Below are 18,449 nucleotides of genomic sequence, written 5' to 3' on the forward strand. Positions count from 1 at the left end.
AATAGGCGGATTCCAGACCATATTTCACTTGTGATATGGTCTGGTGTTAACCAGACTAGACGCGTGTTGTCAGAACGGTGTAAAACGGTTCAAAATTAAAATTCTTTTGACTAACTTGCATATTTTTTTGTGGATGTGTCCATATAATATAAAGAACATTACACGGTGGTGTGAAGATATGAAGTGTATCTTCTAGAGTTGAAAATATTTTCACTCGTCCAATACGTTCACCGCTCGAAGATAAACTTCGTATCTTCGCACCACCGCGTAGCATCCTCTGTGTACGTGTTTTCGTATGGGAATTTAATCCAGAAGTGGGTGTGGTCTGTGGCCGAAGTTTGTTAGTTTATTTATTTGTTTATTTCCTGGATAAACTATAAAACACTGAAAAAGCAGGGCTGCTGGGGAAAAAAAATGCCATTTTCCGTTCACAGATTGTAATAAATAAATAGCAGGTTGCAGAACATGTGACCGAGAACACAAACTAACTTTATTTCAACGCAACGATCTTTCTGTTTTGACCTGTATTCATATTCACTTACAGTAAACACTGAATACTCTGTTTGTTTCAGTTAAAAAATGAGTTGTGTGAGAACTTATCACTTGCTCTCTCTCTCTCTCCTGCTTTCTCTCTCATTCTGTCTCATTCTCTCCTGCTTTTTCTCTCTCTCTCATTCTCTCTCTCACACTCTCTCCTACTTTCTCTCTCATGCTTTCTCTCTCTCCTGCGTTCTCTCTCGCTCTCATTCTCTTTCTCACACACTCTCTCTCGCGTTCTCTTTCTTTCTCTTTCTGTCTCTCTCCTGCTTTCTGTCTCTCTCTCTCTCTGTCTCTCTCTCTCTGTCTCTCTCTCAGAGGCGGCGGAGCAGGGCAGTAGTCCTCGCACAGGTATCGGCTCAGACCAAGAAGACAGTCGAGCCGCCACAATGGGTAAGAACACACACACACACACACACACACACACACTCAGGTTTTGTTTGCCGTTTTAGTTGAGAAACATGAAGATTGTGTCCCATTCTTAACTAAATCAATTCCAACTATGCAACATTAGCAATTTTTGTGTCTCATATCCAGCTTGTTTTTCTACCGACTAACTGCTTATGGCACCTTTAACTTGTCCTCACGCTAAAACAAATCCCAACACCACCTCGGCTCAATGCCACATAGGATAATTAATTCTTATTAATCACAGAATCCCGAGCAACACATGCTCGTGTGTGTTTGTGGTTATGTTCTAGTTTGTTACTTTAATGTGTTCGCCTGTTCTGTGTTTAAATCTCATTAATTCGTCCACTTTTATCCAGTTTTAGAGACATCTTTTCAAAGTCTTGTCGATTTGTTTTCCTTCTTTACTCCTTCCTTGGAGTACTTGTTAGCAGGGCCGTGCAAAGACCTTTGGAGGGGCAGGGGCTCAACATGCAAAAAAGGGCACTTGGAACAAATTTTTCACACAAGTTAACTTTATTCAAAACTAAATTTCAATTGCAACTGAACATTCTGTGTGTCTTGATAGAATAAGTTGTGGACGTCGTCATTCAGCCTTAAGTTTTCGAAGCTGCTAGAATATGTTATTAACACCGTCGTTCAAACTAAAGTTTCCGAATCTGCCACGTTAATGAAATGGATGGAGCAGACGGTTTAAATATAGCCTAGGCGGCTTCATTAAATGATAAACAACCCTACGCATTTACTGTTGTGTTCTAAGCTGCACAATATTGCATGTTCAGATAAGAAATGAAAGGAGACTTTCAGTGTGACCTTACCATGCCGTTCCTCGCACTGTCAACCGCCTGCATGCGCTTTCTGCACGGAGGTTCACTGAATGCATGACGTCACGGATTGATGCCCGCATTTACATAGAAAAACGTTATTTTATAAATCTATAATTTCATATATTATTGTCAAATTGTAGAGAATATTGATGTTGGAGCTAACTTCTCATCTCATCTCATTATCTGTAGCCGCTTTATCCTTCTACAGGGTCGCAGGCGAGCTGGAGCCTATCCCAGCTGACTACGGGCGAAAGGCGGGGTACACCCTGGACAAGTCGCCAGGTCATCACAGGGCTGACACATAGACACAGACAACCATTCACACTCACATTCACACCTACGCTCAATTTAGAGTCACCAGTTAACCTAACCTGCATGTCTTTGGACTGTGGGGGAAACCGGAGCACCCGGAGGAAACCCACGCGGACACGGGGAGAACATGCAAACTCCACACAGAAAGGCCCTCGCCGGCCCCGGGGCTCGAACCCAGGACCTTCTTGCTGTGAGGCGACAGCGCTAACCAGTACACCACCGTGCCGCCGGAGCTAACTTATCTTTTACAAATATTAAAAAAAAAAAACAGTCCCTATGAAAAGGGCACTTTGGACAGCAAACAGAAAAGGGGCAGGGGCTAGAGTACCTGTAGCACCGGTTCATTGCACGTGGGTGCTTGTTATTTTTGGGAATATGGATGTGCTGATGTTAAAACTCTACCTACGTCTTGACATCTGCGCTGTAATCTCATTACGAGTCTCGGATTGCTCTAATCCAGCCCGGGTCATGCTACGAGAATCCAGCCCGATTTTGTCATGGTTGGTAAATTTCCAGCACCGGGTCTGAATATGAACTTCAGGAGCGATGAACTGAGACGCCCTATGACACCCTGACGAAAAATTTATTTATTTGTCTCGTTTACTTTAACAACTCCTACGACATGTTCCTCGATAGCCGTGATTGACAAGTCCTTGACCCTCCTCCCTGACGACAAGGACATGAACAGTGATTGATCAGGGTCAAACATGGAGTGTTGCCAGTCTCCTGACCAAGAGATAACGAGAATTTATGGCACTATGATTGTCTAATCTGACACAGTGAAAGATAAAAGTATCGTCTAGTCTGATCCCGGCATAATTAAACATCACATTGAGTTTAAATGAAGCTCTGGCCTCCTGCTTCTTACTGCATGTTACACTAAATAGCTTTTTATATATATATATATATATATATATATATATCATCTCATTATCTGTAGTCACTTTATCCTGTTCTACAGGGTCGCAGGCAAGCTGGATCCTATCCCAGCTGACTATGGGCGAAAGGCGGGGTACACCCTGGACAAGTCGCCAGGTCATCACAGGGCTGACACATAGACACAGATGACCATTCACACTCACATTCACACCTACGCTCAATTTAGAGTCACCAGTTAACCTAACCTGCATGTCTTTGGACTGTGGGGGAAACCGGAGCACCCGGAGGAAACCCACGCGGACACGGGGAGAACATGCAAACTCCGCACAGAAAGGCCCTCGCCGGCCACGGGGCTCGAACCCAGGACCTTCTTGCTGTGAGGCGACAGCGCTAACCACTACACCACCGTGCCGCCCAAACAGTAATCAGTAAGCCATAATAAATCAATATAACAAAGTCAATATTTGGTGTGAGACGACCTTTTTATAAAATAAATAGTCATCTGAGGTCCAGTGAGTGCAGTTTTATGCAGAAATGAGCTGTAGGTTTTACTGAGCATCTTCCGGAACCAGCCACAGTTCTTCTGGACACTTTGACTGTCACACTCGCTTCTTCATTTTGCACCAAAAATTTCCCAGTAGCCTTCATTGTGTTTTCCTTTATCATCTGAAAAGTGGGCGGCACGGTGGTGTAGTGGTTAGCGCTGTCGCCTCACAGCAAGAAGGTCCGGGTTCGAGCCCCGTGGCCGGCGAGGGCCTTTCTGTGTGGAGTTTGCATGTTCTCCCCGTGTCCGCGTGGGTTTCCTCCGGGTGCTCCGGTTTCCCCCACAGTCCAAAGACATGCAGGTTAGGTTAACTGGTGACTCTAAATTGAGCGTAGGTGTGAATGTGAGTGTGAATGGTTGTCTGTGTCTATGTGTCAGCCCTGTGATGACCTGGCGACTTGTCCAGGGTGTACCCCGCCTTTCGCCCGTAGTTAGCTGGGATAGGCTCCAGCTTGCCTGCGACCCTGTAGAACAGGATAAAGCGGCTACAGATAATGAGATGAGATGAGATCTGAAAAGTGGGCTCTTGTTGAATATGCTGCTCAGAGACAAACTTTTTTTTTCTATAACATTTAATTTTGTGCTGAAAAAAAAACGTTTGGAACTCTAAATTGTTTTTGTTTTTGACTCAATGTAGAAGTCGTAAAATGGAAATCAATAAAGATGTTTGTATGGAAAGAAATAAAAATAGCAGGCCTAAGACTTTTGCAAAGTACTGTGTGTATATAAAACAATTATTCCATGAAATCAAGTCGTACACGAGCTGATAGCCGACGAGGCACGTAGCACCGAGTTGTCTATAATCCATGTATGACGAGATTGAGTGGAATAACTGTTTTATTCTCTCCACATTCACTGGATTTTGAGAAACGGAGCATTTTTATTTTAATTTTTTGCAAATTTGATAAATAAAAACTTTATACAAAACGTCAGGCAAAATAATTTCCGCTTAGAATGTAAACAAACCGGTGAAATGACAGGAGCAATTTGTGAAAAATGCGATAATAATAAAAATAATAATCATTCTTGAAAAAAAAGATTTTTACATCCTTACCATCAAATACTTTCATTCCATATTTTGTCGCCTTTTTTTTTTGTTTGTTTGATTTTTTTGTGGTTTTGTTTTCAAGTAGTTTTTATTTCGTCCTCGGTTGTTTCAGCAACACGCTCCGCCATTTTGTTTTTCTCTACTCACGGTATATGAGCTGATATCCTAGTAGTAGAGTAGCCAATCAGAGCGTGCAATTGCTCAAATCCGATGAATGTGGATAGAATATATATATACAGTGGCATGCAAAAGTTTGGGCACCCTTGCTGAAAATGTCTGTTACTGTGAATAGTTAGTGAGCAGAAGATGAACTGATCACCAGAAGGCATAAAGGTAAAGACGACACATTTCTTTTCAGCGTTTTCTGCAAGATTTGTGTATTATTTTTGTTTTGTACAATTGGAGAGTGAAAAAAGAAAAGGAACACCATGCAAAAGTTTGGGCACCCCAATCCATTTGAGTTCTCAGATAACTTTTCCCAAGGTTCCAGACCTTAATTAGCTTATTGAGCTGTGGCTTGTTCAAATTCTTCATTAGGAAAGGTCAGATGATGCAGATTTCAAAGCTGTATAAATTCTCTGACTCCTCAAATTTGTCCCTAAAATCAACAGCCATGGGCTCCTCTAAGCAACTCCCTCGCATTCTGAATAATAAAATAATTGATGCTCACAAAGCAGGAGAAGGCTACAAGAACATAGCAAAGTGTTTTCAGGTCGCTGTTTCCACAGATTGTAATGTTATTAAGAAATGGCAGTTAACAGAAACAGTGGAGATCAAGGTGAGGTCTGGAAGATGAAGAAAACTTTCTGAAAGAACTGCTCGTTGGATTGCTAGAAAGGCAAATAAAAACCCCTGTTTGACTGCAAAAGACCTTCAGAAAGATTTAGCAGACCCTGGAGTGGTGGTGCACTGTTCTACTATGCAGCGACACCTGAACAAATATGACCTTCATGGAAGAGTCATCAGAAGAAAACCTTTCCTGCGTCCGAGCCACAAAATTCAGCGTCTGAAGTTTGCAAATGAACATCTAAATAAGCCTGATGCATTTTGGAAACAAGTCCTGTGGACTGATGAAATCAAAATAGAACTTTTTGGCCACAATGTGCAAAGGTATGTTTGGAGAAAAAAGGGGGCCAAATTCCAGGAAAAGAACACCTCTCCGACTCTGAAGCATGGGTGTGGATCGATCATGCTTTGGGGTTGTGTTGCAGCCAGTGGCCCAGGGCACATTTCACTGGTCGAGGGAAGCATGGATTCGAATAAATACCAGCAAACTCTGGAAGCAAACATCACACCATCTGTAAAAAAGTTGAAGTTAAAAAGAGGACGGGTCCTACAATAAGACGATGATCCAAAACACACCTCAAAATCTACAATGGAATACCTCAAGAGGCCCAAGCTGAAGGTTTTGCCCCGGGCCCTCACAGTCCCCTGACCTAAACATCATTGAAAATCTGTGGATAGATCTCAAAAGAGCAGCGCATGCAAGACAGCCCAAGAAACTTGTAGAACTGGAAGCCTTTTGCAAGGATGAATGTGTGAAAATCCCCCAGGTAAGAACTGAAAGATTATCTGCTGGCTACAAAAAGTGTTTACAAGCTGTGATACTTGCCAAAGGGGGTGATACCATGCAGGGTGCCCAAACTTTTGCTTCAGGTCCTTTTCATTTTTTGGTATTTTACGACAGTAAATGATGGAAATAAAAATGTAATCTTGTGGAAAATATTAAAGAAATGTCTCGTCTTTACCTTTATGCCTTTTGGTGATCAGTTCATCTTCTGCTTAGGCCAAAAAAAAAAAATGTGTTTCCGGTTACCCGACCGACCCTAATCCGTACCGCCCGACCCTAAACTTTTTTTTCCCAGTCGCGACTTTTACATATAACTCAACCGTGTGAACCGGAAGTTTTTGTCACTCACTGGGAAAATGGCGGCTGCCGTGTTCTCACACGTGGTCGTGGTGATTGAAATTGATCCTTGTAAACACATTGGCGGCATTAAGGCATTGACATCATTTTCAAAACTGTTGACTGTGCGAGACATTTTTTACCACTACCATAGTGAACACGGTAAGGCCAAAAAAAAAAAAAAAAAGTGTGTTTCCGGTAACCCGACTGATCGAGAATTTCCGCGTCGAAATTGCCGACCGTAAAGTTTTTATTACAAATTTCCCTCGATATTTTAGTGTAAGCGGCGTTAGTTTGTCATAATTTTTTGTTTCAACGCATTCAAGTTGTGAAAGAAACGATAAAAAGTAAAATGTTTCGCCACTTCTATCAGCCTTCCTGCATAAACATGGAAGCGCACTTGTATACTGAAGGAGGAAGGGAAAACTGAGCCGAGCCGCCATTTTGAATCCTCATTCAAGGCTGTAATGCAAATTGCTTCCTCTTCAGTATACAAGTGCACTTCCATGGCAGGGAAAAACACTACATTTTGCCGCCTATGTAGTCCCCTATTTATACAAATAGGAGTCATTCAGGATTCAGCCATGTTTTTGCTCGACCCAAGTTCTACAGTAGGCTAGGCTAGGCCGTCTGCTTTTAATGGAAGTAGCCTAGCCTAGGACGTTATTTTCACGTTATTTCTTGATAAGGTGTTTTCACGTTATTACATGAAAATATCATGAAATAACGTGATAAGTTTGTATCATGAAATTACGTGATGTTACGTTATTACATGATAAATATATTGTAAAAACGTGGTAACTTTGTTAACAATATCTTTTCATGTAATTACTTGATTCTAAGCCAATTTTTTTGAGTGTGGCAGCAATACGCTTCCGTAGATCATAACTCGAACTCTAGCGATATTTTTTTTTATTCGTTTAAAGTAGGGCTGTAATGATACACCCAACTCACGATTCGATCCGTATCGCGATTTTTGACCCACGATTCGATACGCTCACGATTTTTTAAAAATGTTTTTTTAAAGTAGTAAATTTGACTTATTAACATTTACTTACTTACATTAACTATTTAATAACAAATAATTCAGACCACTGCAGAGAATGAGTAATATGTATGCAAAAGTGAACAAATGTATATCCAAAGATTGTTTTATTTCTCAAAATAATACTGTTGAGCCGGAAGCTCTGTTTTTTTCGGTTCTGAAAAAGTCATTTTTCCAAATCGTGTAAATCCGTTAAGATTTTTTTTTGGGGGGGGGGGGCTCTCTCACTGCCTCACTCTCATAGGGCCAATGATTTTCTGTGATCGCGGAAAACAGATGGAAATTACGGAATTTTTATGGTGAAACATTGCTCGCGTGTCAAAATGTAACTGCCGCAGAAGGCTTCCGCCCAAGCAGACATGCCTTCAGTGTTGCCAGATATTGCTAACGTTTTCCACCCCAAAATATGTTTAAAACCAGCCAAAAAGCACCTAAACCCGCCCAATCTGGCAACACTGCATGCCTTTCCGGTCAAGTGATTGTGATTGGCTTGTGGCACACCTAGCCAGCCAATGAGCTGCTTGTTTACAGATTCGCTCCCCGCGTCGCAACCAGAATGGCGACCGCTTAAAAGAAATGAATGCTCTGCCAGTGGCGAGTGTGGACGTTGCGTGACTCGCAGAAGATTGTCGCAGGTCGGCGAAAAAACGACTTACTAATAGATATAAAAAATAAAAGTAATTTAAGTAAGTTTAAAATTGAATTTAAATAAAAAGTAAAGTATTCATAAATTGAAGTTTGGAAGCGCCTCTGTTTTTGGGCTGAGAAGTTTGAAAGGGTGTACCGCGATTCTGCCTTCTTGTATCGCGATACGGATCGTGGCTCTGCGTATCGCGATTTCGATTTCGATACGCATATCGTTACAGCCCTAGTTTAAAGATTTAAAACGCTTTTATTTTATTATGATGTGTGGTATAAAGGATTCTGTGCCAAAATACTATTTTGTAAGATGTTTACTTGTGTTAATTTTTTCGAACAAAATAAAAAAAAATTAAGGAAAAAAACTTTTTTCCTACCTACCGACCTTATTTTAGTATTTCATGTTACCGGAAACACACTATTTTTTTTTGGCCTTACTTAAATATTCACAGTAACAGACATTTTCAGCAAGGGTGCCCAAACTTTTGCATGCTACTGCGTATAATGTTCACTATATAGCCTTTTATACCTTACAGAGTGTCTTTAATTAGCGCATGTTATTAACTGCTTCTTTGCAATATCACTTTTTTTTTACATTCAGTAGCAAAAATACTTTGAAAAGCACAGAAATGCCTTTTTTTTAAAATCAGATAATTTTTCTTACATAAAAATCAAGTCACTTTACCAAGTTGATTAGGTAATACCTGTTTTAATATGTAGATTTACATTAAATTAACTTTTGTAAATGCAGCATTTTTTTTTTTAAAGTTGAACCATGTGGGAAGTATTTAATTCATCTTGTGAGCCTGTGCATAGGAGTGTGAATGTGTGAGAGCTGCAAAATCTGTGCAGTCTTTGCTTGTTCATGCATGTCCTCCTCCTCTGTGTGTGTGTGTGTGTGTGTGATGATGTTCATATGTATGTGGTCAGGTGAGATAGTATGGCGGTGTGAAGCACAAGGCATACAGTGCAGCACAGGTCTCTGAGCACGTTCCCACACTGTACAAACATCCTGTTTACACAGCGCAACCTACATAGAGCTCAGCCTAATCGAGCAAACCCACACCCTTCTACACCTCCAACACACACCTCACTACACACACACACGCACACGCGCGCACACACGCTTCCCAATTGCACCGAACATGCTTGCTCATATTAAACTCAAGCAGCAAAAGAACATTCTGGAGCTTTCATCAAAATATGATATGATGAAATAAAATTCAATGTATGAAAGATGCATTCATTTATTTACATGTAAAGGGCTGGAGTGAGGAAAGAAAATCCTGAAGCTCACTCCCATCACACACAGATCAGACCGCACGAGTCCAATCCAAGGCAAGACACGGCTCGATCATGAGACAAACCGCTGACTTTTCTTAATTTATTTACTCTTCGTGTCATTTAATCCGAATTCTGGATTCTCTGCTTTCTGCATTTTCTCCTCTCATGTGTTTGCCAACAAGAGTGTGTGGTTTCCTTCAGGGTGTATAATCCCCGTTCAGATGAACTGCGCCATCTGGGGGTCAAAATGTCACCTTCAGATCCAGCTGTGAACTGAACAGTTATTACAACCCCGATTCCAAAAAAGTTGGGACAAAGTACAAATTGTAAATAAAAACGGAATGCAATAATTTACAAATCTCAAAAACTGATATTGTGTTCACAATAGAACATAGACAACATATCAAATGTCGAAAGTGAGACATTTTGAAATTTCATGCCGAATATTGGCCCATTTGAAATTTCATGACAGCAACACATCTCAAAAAAGTTGGGACAGGGGCAATAAGAGGCTGGAAAAGTTAAAGGTACAAAAAAGGAACAGCTGGAGGACCAAATTGCAACTCATTAGGTCAATTGGCAATAGGTCATTAACATGACTGGGTATAAAAAGAGCATCTTGGAGTGGCAGCGGCTCTCAGAAGTAAAGATGGGAAGAGGATCACCAATCCCCCTAATTCTGCGCCGACAAATAGTGGAGCAATATCAGAAAGGAGTTCGACAGTGTAAAATTGCAAAGAGTTTGAACATATCATCATCTACAGTGCATAATATCATCAAAAGATTCAGAGAATCTGGAAGAATCTCTGTGCGTAAGGGTCAAAGCCGGAAAACCACACCGGGTGCCCGTGATCTTCGGGTCCTTAGACGGCACTGCATCACATACAGGCATGCTTCTGTATTGGAAATCACAAAATGGGCTCAGGAATATTTCCAGAGAACATTATCTGTGAACACAATTCACCGTGCCATCCGCCGTTGCCAGCTAAAACTCTATAGTTCAAAGAAGAAGCCGTATCTAAACGTGATCCAGAAGCGCGGACGTCTTCTCTGGGCCAAGGCTCATTTAAAATGGACTGTGGCAAAGTGGAAAACTGTTCTGTGGTCAGACGAATCAAAATGTGAAGTTCTTTATGGAAATCAGGGACGCCGTGTCATTCGGACTAAAGAGGAGAAGGACGACCTAAGTTGTTATCAGCACTCAGTTCAGAAGCCTGCATCTCTGATGGTATGGGGTTGCATTAGTGCGTGTGGCATGGGCAGCTTACATATCTGGAAAGACACCATCAATGCTGAAAGGTATATCCAGGTTCTAGAGCAACATATGCTCCCATCCAGACGACGTCTCTTTCAGGGAAGACCTTGCATTTTCCAACATGACAATGCCAAACCACATACTGCATCAGTTACAGCATCATGGCTGCGTAGAAGAAGGGTCCGGGTACTGAACTGGCCAGCCTGCAGTCCAGATCTTTCACCCATAGAAAACATTTGGCGCATCATAAAACGGAAGATATGACAAAAAAGACCTAAGACAGTTGAGCAACTAGAATCCTACATTAGACAAGAATGGGTTAACATTCCTATCCCTAAACTTGAGCAACTTGTCTCCTCAGTCCCCAGACGTTTACAGACTGTTGTAAAGAGAAAAGGGGATGTCTCACAGTGGGAAACATGGCCTTGTCCCAACTTTTTTGAGATGTGTTGTTGTCATGAAATTTAAAATCACCTAATTTTTCTCTTTAAATGATACATTTTCTCAGTTTAAACATTTGATATGGCATCTATGTTCTATTCTGAATAAAATATGGAATTTTGAAACTTCCACATCATTGCATTCCATTTTTATTTACAATTTGTACTTTGTCCCAACTTTTTTGGAATCGGGGTTGTAGAAGTGCTGGCACTGTTAAAGAAAGGAAAGGAATAAACCAGAATGTCAAGGACGTAGTCGCTCATCTGACCTGCCATCAAAACAGCCGTGACAACTGAAACATCAAACAGAACTGAAATGTGACAGTGTGAGAGCGAGAGGACCAACCTCCACGACAAACTGTTTACAACAGCAAAATCAACAAAGGACTAAATTTTGTTCCTCAAGCGAACATCGACCCAAAACATCAATCAGAACTGAAATCGGATGAGAAATCAGAGAGGAGATACAGTTCTAGTCAGAAGAAAATTCATCAACTTGACCTGATTACTAATTTGTTCACAAAATTTTGACAATACAGTGGTGCTTGAAAGTTTGTGAACCCTTTAGAATTTTCTATATTTCTGCATAAATATGACCTAAAACATCATCAGATTTCCACACAAGTCCTAAAAGTAGATAAAGAGAACCCAGTTAAACAAATGAGACAAAAATATTATGCTTGATCATTTATTTATTGAGGAAAATGATCCAATATCACATATCTGTGAGTGGCAAAAGTATGTGAACGTTTGCTTTCAGTATCTGGTGTGACCCCCTTGTGCAGCAATAACTGCAACTAAACGTTTCCGGTAACTGTTGGTCAGTCCTGCACACCGGCTTGGAGGAATTTTAGCCCGTTCCTCCATACAGAACAGCTTCAACTCTGGGATGTTCGTATTAGAACAAGTGGATTAATATGAATCTGTCGTTAACAATTGTTCGCCGAAGGTGAAGTGAATATCAGTGAATAATGACTGACACGAAGCCGAGGTTATTATTAACTACTTATTAATTGAGTGCAAAGTCTTTACGGGAAAATACCAGACCAAGGTTTTGATAGTATGAACCAAGCCGTATGACTTTACATTATCGAGTCAGTACAAAAACATTTTAGAGTCCAAACGTTCGTTTTCCAGCACATTACAGAAAAAAAAAGTTTGTTTATATCTGAGCAGCATATTACATAAGTGCGCACTTTTCAGATTAAAAAAGAAGAAGCCTTTATTTTTGTCACATCTACACTCAAGCACAGCAAAATTCCTCATCTGCATTTAACCCATCTGAAGCAGTGAATACATGCACACGCTCCCAGAGCAGGGGTCAGCTATACTACAGGACCCAGGAAGCAAGTGGGGGTTAGGTGCCTTGCTCAAGGGCATTTCAGCCATTCCTGCTGGTCCAGGGAATCAAACTGGCAACCTTTTAGTCCCAAAGCTGCTTCTCTAACCTTTAGGCCACGGCTTCCCCATAATAAAAACATAATGAAGGCTACTGGAAAATTTCATTCATCTCACCATCTCTAGCCGCTTCCCAGCTGACTACGGGCGAAAGGCGGGGTACACCCTGGACAAGTCGCCAGGTCATCACAGGGCTGACATAGACACAGACAACCATTCACACTCACATTCACACCTACGCTCAATTTAGAGTCACCAGTTAACCTAACCTGCATGTCTTTGGACTGTGGGGGAAACCGGAGCACCCGGAGGAAACCCACGCGGACACGGGGAAAACATGCAAACTCCGCACAGAAAGGCCCTCGCCGGCCACGGGGCTCGAACCCGGACCTTCTTGCTGTGAGGCGACAGCGCTAACCACTACACCACCGTGCCGCCCCAGGGAATTTTGTCTCACACCAAATATTGACATTGTTATATTCATTTATTACGGCTTACCGATGACTGTTAATAGTGTTTTTTTAATGTTGAAACATTTCATTGTGCTTGAGAGTTTTTCCTGAGAGTGCTGTGTGTATTCTGATATATTTATATTACAGCAGTCGAGTGCTTTAATCACTTTGACTCAGAGCATTGTTGTTTGTTTTTAAATCGTTGTAGGGCAGCTAGTCGTTTCACTGGGGGAAGAAATGTACAAAGATAACAATCGTCCTATTGTGTCTTTGTGTATGATGATGATGATGATGATATAATCGCTCTTCGGTTTTGTGAGACACTACTGCATTGTTTCTTTGTTTCCATTTTCCTCTTTCGCAGATGGGCCTGAGTTTCAGGAGAGCTTCGTCACATCGGGAGTGTTCAACGTCACCGAACTAGTCCAAGTGTCCAGAAGTAAGGAGCTTAAAACATTATGCTTTCTTCATCTCCAAATAAAGCAACGTAACAAACCAAACACTCGACTGGTGTCAGTGTAGGGAAGGCTTTCATGTTTTAGGTCGTCATAGGGAAGGAACATGATGATGGACCTTCAGGGAAAAAAGGGTTAGAATATTATAAAAGAAGTCTTCTGACGCCCAGGGTGACTGGCAGGAGCTGCAGCTAATCACTCGTTACAGAGTGAGAGTGCGAGAGTCTCAACAACGCAAACGTGTGAAGGGCAACTTCTAGGGCAGTGTTACTGGCAACAGGTAACACTGATAATTAGCAACAACCAATCAGAGAAGAGCAAATCTATTCCCGGGGAGACAGACACCGCAAAGATGGACACATCATAGCTGTTAGCATATTAGCATGCTAGCTTTTAAAATGCTAGCAGTTAGCATGATAGCATGATAGCTTTGGGCATGTTAGCTTTAGCATGTTAGCCGTTAATATCTAAGCATGCTAGTTGTTAGCATATTAGCCTTTGAGTTTAGCATGCTAACCGTAAGCATGTTGGCCGTTAGCATATTAGTATGCTAGCTTTTAAAATACTAGCAGTTAGCATGATAGCTTTGGGCATGTTAGCTTTAGCATGTTAGCCGTTAATATCTAAGCATGCTAGTTGTTAGCATATTAGCCTTTGAGTTTAGCATGCTAACCGTAAGCATGTTATCCATTAGCATATTAGCATGCTAGCTTTTGGCATGTTCGCAGTTAGCATGATAGCCTTTGCATGTTAACTTTAGCATGCTAGCTCTTAGCATATTATTCATTAGCATATCATGCTAGCTGTTAGCTTGTGACCTGTTAGCCTGTTAACCTTAGCATGTTAGCATGCTAACTGATAGCATACTCACTGTTAGCATGTTAGCCATTAATATCTTAGCATGCTAGCTGTTAGTATATTAGCATTAGCATGCTAACATGTAACATGTTAGCCATTAGCATGTTATCATTCTAGCTGTTAGCTTGTGACCTGTTAGCCTTAGCATGTTTGCATGCTAACTGTTAGCATACTTTCTGTTAGCATGTTACCCATTAATATCTTAGCATACTAGCTGTTAGTATATTAGCCTTAGCGTGCTAGCATGCTAACAGGTACCATGTTAGCCATTAGCATGTTATCATGCTAACTGTTAACATGTGACCTGTTAGCATGTTAACCTTTGCGTGTTAGCATGCTAGCTGTTAGCCTTAAAATGTTAGCATTAATGTGTTAGCATGCTAGCTGTTAGCATGTTAACTGTTAGTATGTTAGCATCCTCTATGTTAATGCTAAGCCATTTAAAACAGATTTTAGAGCGTGAAGTCTCGTGTCTGATCCAGTTACGGTTGGTGGCCCTCTGCTACAGCTCACTTTGCATTTTCTCTGCAGAAATGCAGTCTAGTTTTAACATTTATAAGTCAAAATAACCACATTATTCTGTTAATAATAAACACTTTTTAAATATCTTTTTTTAAAATGCTACTAGCCTCAATCATATACGTTATGATTAATAACCGACACATACATCACAAAAACAATCATTTAATTCCCATCTCAGCAAAAAAAGACAAAAGGACATGGAGCAGGAGATTCTGCTGAGGAGGAAAAGGGACTGACGGAGCACCTGAAAGGCTTCCTGTCTTTTTAGATCCTGAAATTTGTACTGTTTCTCCCTCGGGTTCCACAAGTAGTCATGCTCTGGATGTAAATGAGATCAGACGATAAGTTAAACAATCTCTGTTACAACTCACAAAAAAAAAAAAAAATCATGAGCTGCCCGTCACTTTTAAGTTGACGCAAGAGAGCTAACGTTATCCCTATATAGCTAGTGCTAACTTTCAGCTAACTATGTTAGCAAAAACCACCGCTAGGTAGCTAAATCCCATTCAGTCTCTATGGAGCGGTGGTTAACTAATGGCAGTTTACACTTAGCTGAAAAAAAAACATCGATGTCTTAATTCCAACCTGAGCACAAAAAAATAGATGTCTGTTGGTTTTCTGAGCATTTGATGAGGTAAATTCACCACTTTGGTTTTACACACACAGAACAACTTACCGCCATAAAAATATCTAAGTTGTCTCTCTTTTTCTTCGCTCCACTGCTGGAGACGCCGCCATCTTTGTTGAAAACTTCAGAAGCTCTCAGGTGGTCATGTGATTCGCTGCTTGCACTCTGATTGGATGATCTTAAAAAGTTGCTCAAAACGGATTTGGCTGACAGGAAAGGGTTAATATTGTAGTATAGCATGTGTGTGTGTGTGTGTGTGTGTGTGTGTGTGTGTGTGTGTGTGAATTTATTGGAGTGTAAAATAGCCATCGATGAGGAAAATTAAAATTGACAGAAAAATTTATAATAATTTATTTCTATGCATTTCAGTGTGGAGTAAATGTTTTGTTGGATATTGGTACGTGTGTGTGTGTGTGTGTGTGTGTGTGTGTGTGTGTGTTTGAAAAGTCATGTGAACTTCAGCACAGAGACTTTATTTCCAAAATGCTTTAACGTTTCTAAAAGCCACGTCACTTCACTCAGATTGAAGCCGATGTGTCTCTCAGCTGGGACGGCCCTGTTTATCTCCCGAGTCTCCGCACAGCTGGAACGTGTGTGTGTGTGTGTGTGTGTGTGTGTGTAGCCAATGGATTGTGATGCATCTCACATTACTGCAGTGCATTGCTCAGCCAAAGTGCTGGAATGGCCTCAAACGCTTCAACATGAGCCATCCACTATTCATTCCAGAGACACTCCTCTCTCCACAGTGCTGCTCTCACGCGTACACATGCTTTCACACCGGACACAATCATCTGCAGTTCCCAGGAGATATATATCATCAAAACTGACACCTGTCTCTGCAGAAGAGGCAGCGCTATGACTATCTGTCAACCGCTATTCATCTCAGTGATGGGAAATTATTTTCATATTTTTACACTCTGATTTGATTTAGTGGCCAAAACCTGGGGTGAGTGAGTGTGTCTGTGAGTGAGTGAGTCTGTGAGAGAGTAAGTGAGTTTGTGAGAGTGAGTCTGTGAAAGAGTGAGTCTGAGTGAGTGAGTCTGTGAGAGTGAGTCTATGAGTGATTGAGGGAGTCAGTGAGAGCGAGTGAGCCTCTGAGGGAGGGAGGGAGGGAGGGAGACTGAATGATTGAGCCTCTGAGTGGGTGAGTCTGTCAGAGGGTCTGTGAGAGGGTGAGTGAAGGAGGGGGTCTATGAGTGAGTGAGTGAATGAGTGAGTGAGTCTGAGAGTGAGTGAGGGAGAGAGTCTGAGTGAGGGAGAGAATCAGTGAGAGGGTGTCTGAGTGAGTGAGTCTGAGATGGTGAGTGATTGAGGGAGTCTGAGTGGGTGAGGGAGTCTGTGAGTGGGTGAGGGAGTCTGTGAGTGGGTGAGGGAGTCTGTGAGTGGATGAGGGAGACTGTGAGATGGTGAGTGAGGAAGGGAGACTGTGAGTGGGTGAGGGAGTCTGTGAGTGGGTGAGGGAGTCTGTGAGTGGATGAGGGAGTCTGTGAGATGGTGAGCGAGAGAGGGAGACTGTGAGTGGGTGAGGGAGACTGTGAGATGGTAAGTGAGGAAGGGAGTCTGGGAGTGGGTGAGGGAGTCTGGGAGTGGGTGAGGGAGTCTGTGAGTGGGTGAGGGAGACTGTGAGATGGTGAGTGAGGAGGGGAGTCTGAGTGGGTGAGGGAGACTGAGTGGGTGAGGGAGACTGTGAGATGGTGAGTGAGGAGGGGAGTCTGAGTGGGTGAGGGAGACTGTGAGTGGGTGAGGGAGTCTGGGAGTGGGTGAGGGAATCTGGGAGTGAGATTGTGAGAGGGTGAGTGTCTGTGAGAGAGTGAGGGAGTCTGTGAGTGGGTGAGGGAGTCTGGGAGTGAGATTGTGAGAGGGTGAGTGTCTGTGAGAGAGTGAGGGAGTCTGTGAGTGAGTGAGTGAGGGAGGGAGGGAGGGAGGGAGGGAGTCTGTGAGTGGGTGAGGGAGTCTGTGAGTGGGTGAGGGAGTCTGTGAGTGGGTGAGGGAGTCTGTGAGTGAGTGAGGGAGTCTGTGAGTGGGTGAGGGTGTCTGTGAGTGGGTGAGGGAGTCTGTGAGTGGGTGAGGGAGTCTGTGAGTGAGTGAGGGAGTCTGTGAGTGGGTGAGGGAGTCTGTGAGTGAGTGAGGGAGTCTGTGAGTGGGTGAGGGAATCTGGGAGTGAGATTGTGAGAGGGTGAGTGTCTGTGAGAGAGTGACTAAGTGAGGGAGTCTGTGAGTCAATAAGGGAGTCTGTGAGAGGGTGAGTGAGTCTGTAAGGCAGTGAGCGAGTGAGGCAGTCTTTAAGAGGGTGAGCGAGTCTGTGAGAGGGTGAGCGAGTCTGAGAGAATGAGTGTTTGAGCTGATGGAGAATAAGTCAGTGAGTAATTTGGTTTGGAAACTGTCTTGCCGCAGACCTGCAGTGTGATAGTTGTCCTGTTTTGTTGTATGAATGGTGAGGGATGGCAGGTAAAATGAAACAGTAAAACATTTCTGAAGCGAATCATGCATCGTTCTCACTATCACACACTTGTCAGCTGCTTCAATCTCCTGCACATCCTGTCTCTCTGATTTAGAAAATATGCAATGCATTTAAAAAAAAAAAAATCAGTCTTCACATGTTAAAACTCAGCTCAGATTTAGATCTGTCTGTTCATGAAACATCATCTTTCACACACATCACACGATTTACCGATTACGCTGTGGCATGTTTTGGACTCCTCAGAGGAGTCAGACCGACTGAAATCAAGGCCAAGTATGTGCTTTATTCGTATCTCATTATGCCTGTGATTTTACTGTAGATGGATTGAATCTGACATTTGTGCTGACTCTCATATCCATCTGTAATTATACTGACTACTGATTCTCGTGATGTTCTCTAGGGAGGATTTAATCAGCATAACAAGTTTGTTTGTGTAATATGTGAATCTCCCAGTGAGGCCCTAATGAAATTATTGAGACCCACACAGGGGACATGTAAAGGAGAATTCTTTGAACAAACATGCTTTTGACTGCTCTAGATTGCCCTTAGGT

At 42.2% G+C, this 18,449-nt stretch overlaps 1 protein-coding gene across 7 annotated transcripts in view; it reads left to right on the plus strand.

Annotated features, from left to right (window-relative positions):
• nfic (nuclear factor I/C) overlaps window positions 1-18,449 on the plus strand; it is a 335,473-nt gene that overhangs the window by 177,883 nt on the left and 139,141 nt on the right. For all 7 annotated transcript variants that reach the window (XM_060932489.1, XM_060932491.1, XM_060932488.1 and 4 more), the window contains exons 3-4: window positions 856-930; window positions 13,339-13,413. In XM_060932489.1, the coding sequence (XP_060788472.1) occupies window positions 856-930; window positions 13,339-13,413 (150 nt within the window). The remainder of the gene's footprint in view (window positions 1-855; window positions 931-13,338; window positions 13,414-18,449) is intronic.

This window comes from Neoarius graeffei, chromosome 10 (genome assembly GCF_027579695.1).
Source record: "Neoarius graeffei isolate fNeoGra1 chromosome 10, fNeoGra1.pri, whole genome shotgun sequence".
Classification (NCBI taxonomy): Eukaryota; Metazoa; Chordata; class Actinopteri; order Siluriformes; family Ariidae; genus Neoarius; species Neoarius graeffei.